Source organism: Camelina sativa, chromosome 5 (assembly GCF_030686135.1).
Source record: "Camelina sativa cultivar CO46 ecotype springtype chromosome 5, ASM3068613v1".
Taxonomy (NCBI): domain Eukaryota; kingdom Viridiplantae; phylum Streptophyta; class Magnoliopsida; order Brassicales; family Brassicaceae; genus Camelina; species Camelina sativa.
Genome location: NC_141884.1, coordinates 27,376,180 through 27,379,806, shown reverse-complemented (window position 1 = coordinate 27,379,806; position 3,627 = coordinate 27,376,180). Strand labels below are relative to the sequence as shown.

Sequence of the window (3,627 nt, the reverse complement as noted above, 5' to 3'; positions counted from 1 at the left end):
TGGCTTTTAAACTATCCACATCTATCTCAAACTCTTATAATTAGTTAGTTGCATTGGATTAAGACACATTTTAACCCCAGAAACACTATTCTAGAGGCTTGGTTGTTTGATTTATGCTGCTGTTAGGTTACTAGAATTGAATGTTGTGGTCTAGAACGGTTGTTTAGGTTGCTGATTCATTGTTTTATGACTTGGTTTATGTTATTTGGTATTTGATGGTTAGATGTTATTGAATTATTAATTTGGTTATTTAATTCATTGATTTAATGTTTGGTTAATTTCTGCTGTTTGGTTAGAATGTGGTTAGGAGGTTACTGAGTATGGGATCACTAGATTATTATTACTATTATTATTCTTATTATTATTATTATTATTATTATTATTATTATTATTATTATTATTATTATTATTATTATTATTATTATTATTATTATTATTATTATTATTATTATTATTATTATTATTATTATTATTATTATTATTATTATATTAAAAAACGGGTTGGATCGTTTCAGTTTGCTATTAGAGCCCTTACGATTCTAGGTACTGGTTCACTAGGTTTCTTCAGTTGGTGTTTGGGATTACATGCGTTGATTGATTATGTGAGTTAGTCAATTGTTTGTGGCATGGGGTCCTAGAACAACCTCTTTGAGCCTTCAATGTGATTCCACAGTAAGTTTTGTTTTATGTTTGGTTTGGATTGCTTGCTTAGCCTTCTGTCCATGGTAGTAAATATGGTTAGAGATGGTGTTGATGCTGGTCGTGCACGCGGACGTGGTCGTGGTAGGGGCTGAGGCACATCGGTTAGTGACATTGTGGATTAGAGTGTGACAACAAAGAGCTTCGGCGAGTTGCATGCATTCTAGGAGGGGTCCATGAGTGTGGCCAGTGGAGGTGCCGAGGACCGTTGGCGCCGAGGGAGTCGGTGTGGGCAGTGTCGGTGCCGGGTTGGCGGGTGATACTGGAGTTTTGGGTGCGGGAGTTCCGATGGGTGGAGCCCATGGTGGAGGTGTTGACCTGGCGGGCTTGTTGGCGCAGCTGTTGGAGCGGTTGTCGGGAGTTGTACCGACACAGGCTCCAGTGGTGCCGCCTATAGTGGCGGAGGTGCATAAGCTATTGGCCATGCTGAGGAGATGGGCAGGATCGGTACAGAGCGGTTATCGGGTGGTACCGACCCTACTGTTGTAGATGCGTGGAAAACGAGAGTGGATAGTAACTTTCAATCTCTCAGGTGTTCTCAGATGTTTTGGGTTGACATAGTGGTCCACAACCTGATAGGCCACCCTCACCTGTGGTGGAGGGTGCAAAAGTAGATGTCTTGGGTTGATTTTGTGGAGGAGTTCAACCGCAAGTATTTCTCTATGGAGGCATTAGACCGGTTGGAGGTGCAGTTCCTGCAGTTATCTCAGGGGACTAGGACGGTGTGGGAGTTGGACGTGGAGTTCAGTCGGCTTTTAATGTATGGGGCCTGGCGATGGAGTCCGAGTAGGCACAAGTCCAGAGGTTCATGAGGGCCCTTCGTGATAATTTGAGGGTTCACTGCAGAGGACATAACTATGCTACGCGGGCGGAGCTGGTGGAGACCGCAGCAGAGGTCGAGGAGGATATCCAGGCATAGGCAGTGACGGTGAGTCCAGAGGTCAAGCCTTGGAAGGCTTAGCATCCTAGAAGTTCTAACAAGGGCGGCAATCCTGCACAGGGAAACAAGAGGAAGTGGGAGGCTACACAGAGGTTGATTGGTGTCGGGTGCTAAAGGTGTGGTAGCATGGACCAAAAGGTGGCCATATGTCCATAGAGGAGTGATACGACGGCAGCGCAGTCACCGGTTTGTGTCTGCTATCACTGTAGGGAGTCTGGGCACATCAAGCCCAAGTGTACCAAGTTGCAGTAGATGGCGGTAGAAATGGTGCAACATGGATTGCAGCCCGTAGTGCTGCCGGTGGTGCGGATCGAGTAGGATCCGTGGGTGTACACGACCGTGGAGTTTGGTGGCACCAGTTTTGGGGGATTGCGGGTATAGTTTCTCAGACTTGGACTTTGTGATTTTCAATAGTTTAGATTTTATTAATGTTTGTTATAAGAGTTAGGATTCTTAGCACATGAGGTTTGTGTAGGGACCTTATTGGTGGGTGGGTTTAGGTCCCACGTCATGTTTGAATCTAGAGCAACCCATTGTTTCATTACCCCGGAGTGCACGGAGAGCACCAATATAAGAGGAGCTCCCAAAGAGCGAGAGACAAGTTTCTGAGAGTCCTTGGGCGGGCGAGGGGAGTTAATATTCAGATTGCAGGAGAGTCGAGGCAAACGGATTTGCTTATTAGTCCCGTGGAGTTGTATGATGTTATCCTAGGGATGGATTGGTTGCGATATCACAAGTTTCATCTAGATTTTCATCGGGGTAAAGTGGTGTTTGAGCGTCCAAAAGGAAAGTTTGTATTTGAGGGAGTAAGATCCACTTTGGGGAGTCTCATGATCTTGGCCATGCAAGCTGGGAAGAAGATCGAGAAGGGACGTGAGGCTTACATGGTTACAATATCGATGCCGGAGTCAGTGGGGCAGTATACGGTTGGTGGTATCAGGGTTGTAGAGGAGTTTAAGGATATGTTCCAGTCGTTGCAGGGGTTACCACCATCTCGGTCTGATCCCTTCACGATTGTGCTTGAACCGGGGACGACGCCGTTATCCAAGGCGCCTTATAGGATGGCTCAAGCAGAGATGGCATAGCTGAAGAAGCAGCTGGAGGATCTTTTGGACAAGGTATTCATTCGTCTTAGTGAGTCACCGTGGGGAACGCCAGTGTTGTTCGTTAAGAAAAAGGATGGGAGTTTCCGCTTGTGCATTGATTATCTGGGTCTGAACCGGGTTACTGTGAAGAACAAGCACCCTCTTACCAGACTCGATGAGTTGTTGGATCAGCTGAGAGGTGCTACATGGTTCTCCAAGATTGATCTGACGTCCGGTTACCATCAGATCCTAATAGATGATGCAGATGTGAGGAAGACTGCATTCAGGACGAGTTATGAGCATTATAAGTTCGTGGGGATGTCTTTTGGGTTGACTAACTCACCAGCAGCGTTTATGAGATTAATGGACAGCGTGTTCTAGGAATTTCTAGATGTGTCTATCATCATTTTCATCGACGACATCCTGGTTTATTCTAAGAGCAGTTCTGGAGAAGCTGTGAGAGCATAAGTTGTTTACCAAGTTGAGCAAGTGTAGTTTTTTGGCAGCAGGAGATGGGATTTTTGGGTCACATTGTGTTTACAGAGGGAGTTTCTTTAGGTCCAGAGAAGATTCAGGCCACCAGAGATTGACCTGGACCGTAGAATGCCACGGAGATCAAGAGTTTTCCTGGGCTGGTAGGTTATTACAGGAGGTTTGGGCAGGGGTTTGCCAGCAGGACACGGCCGATGACTAAGTTGACAGGGAAGGATTTCCCTTTTGTTTGGTCACGAGAGTGAGAGGAGGTCCAAACCTAAAGGAGATGCTGACTACTACGCTAGTGTTGGCATTGCCAGAGCAGGGTTAGCCCTATGTTGTTTACACATATGCATCCAGAGTATGATTGGGGTGTGTTTTGATACAGCATGGGAAGGTTATTGCCTAGGCTTTGCGACATTTACAGAA

At 45.8% G+C, this 3,627-nt stretch overlaps 1 protein-coding gene across 1 annotated transcript; it reads left to right on the top strand.

Annotated features, from left to right (window-relative positions):
* The first annotated feature begins 734 nt into the window (after positions 1 to 734).
* Positions 735 to 3,105, top strand: LOC147944461 (uncharacterized). Its single transcript, XM_087512600.1, has 7 exons — positions 735 to 783; positions 890 to 1,146; positions 1,314 to 1,459; positions 1,546 to 1,612; positions 1,849 to 1,962; positions 2,164 to 2,718; positions 2,812 to 3,105. The coding sequence occupies exons 1-7, from the start codon at positions 735 to 737 to the stop codon at positions 3,103 to 3,105; spliced, it is 1,482 nt and encodes a 493-aa protein (XP_087368726.1).
* Positions 3,106 to 3,627: the final 522 nt, after the last annotated feature.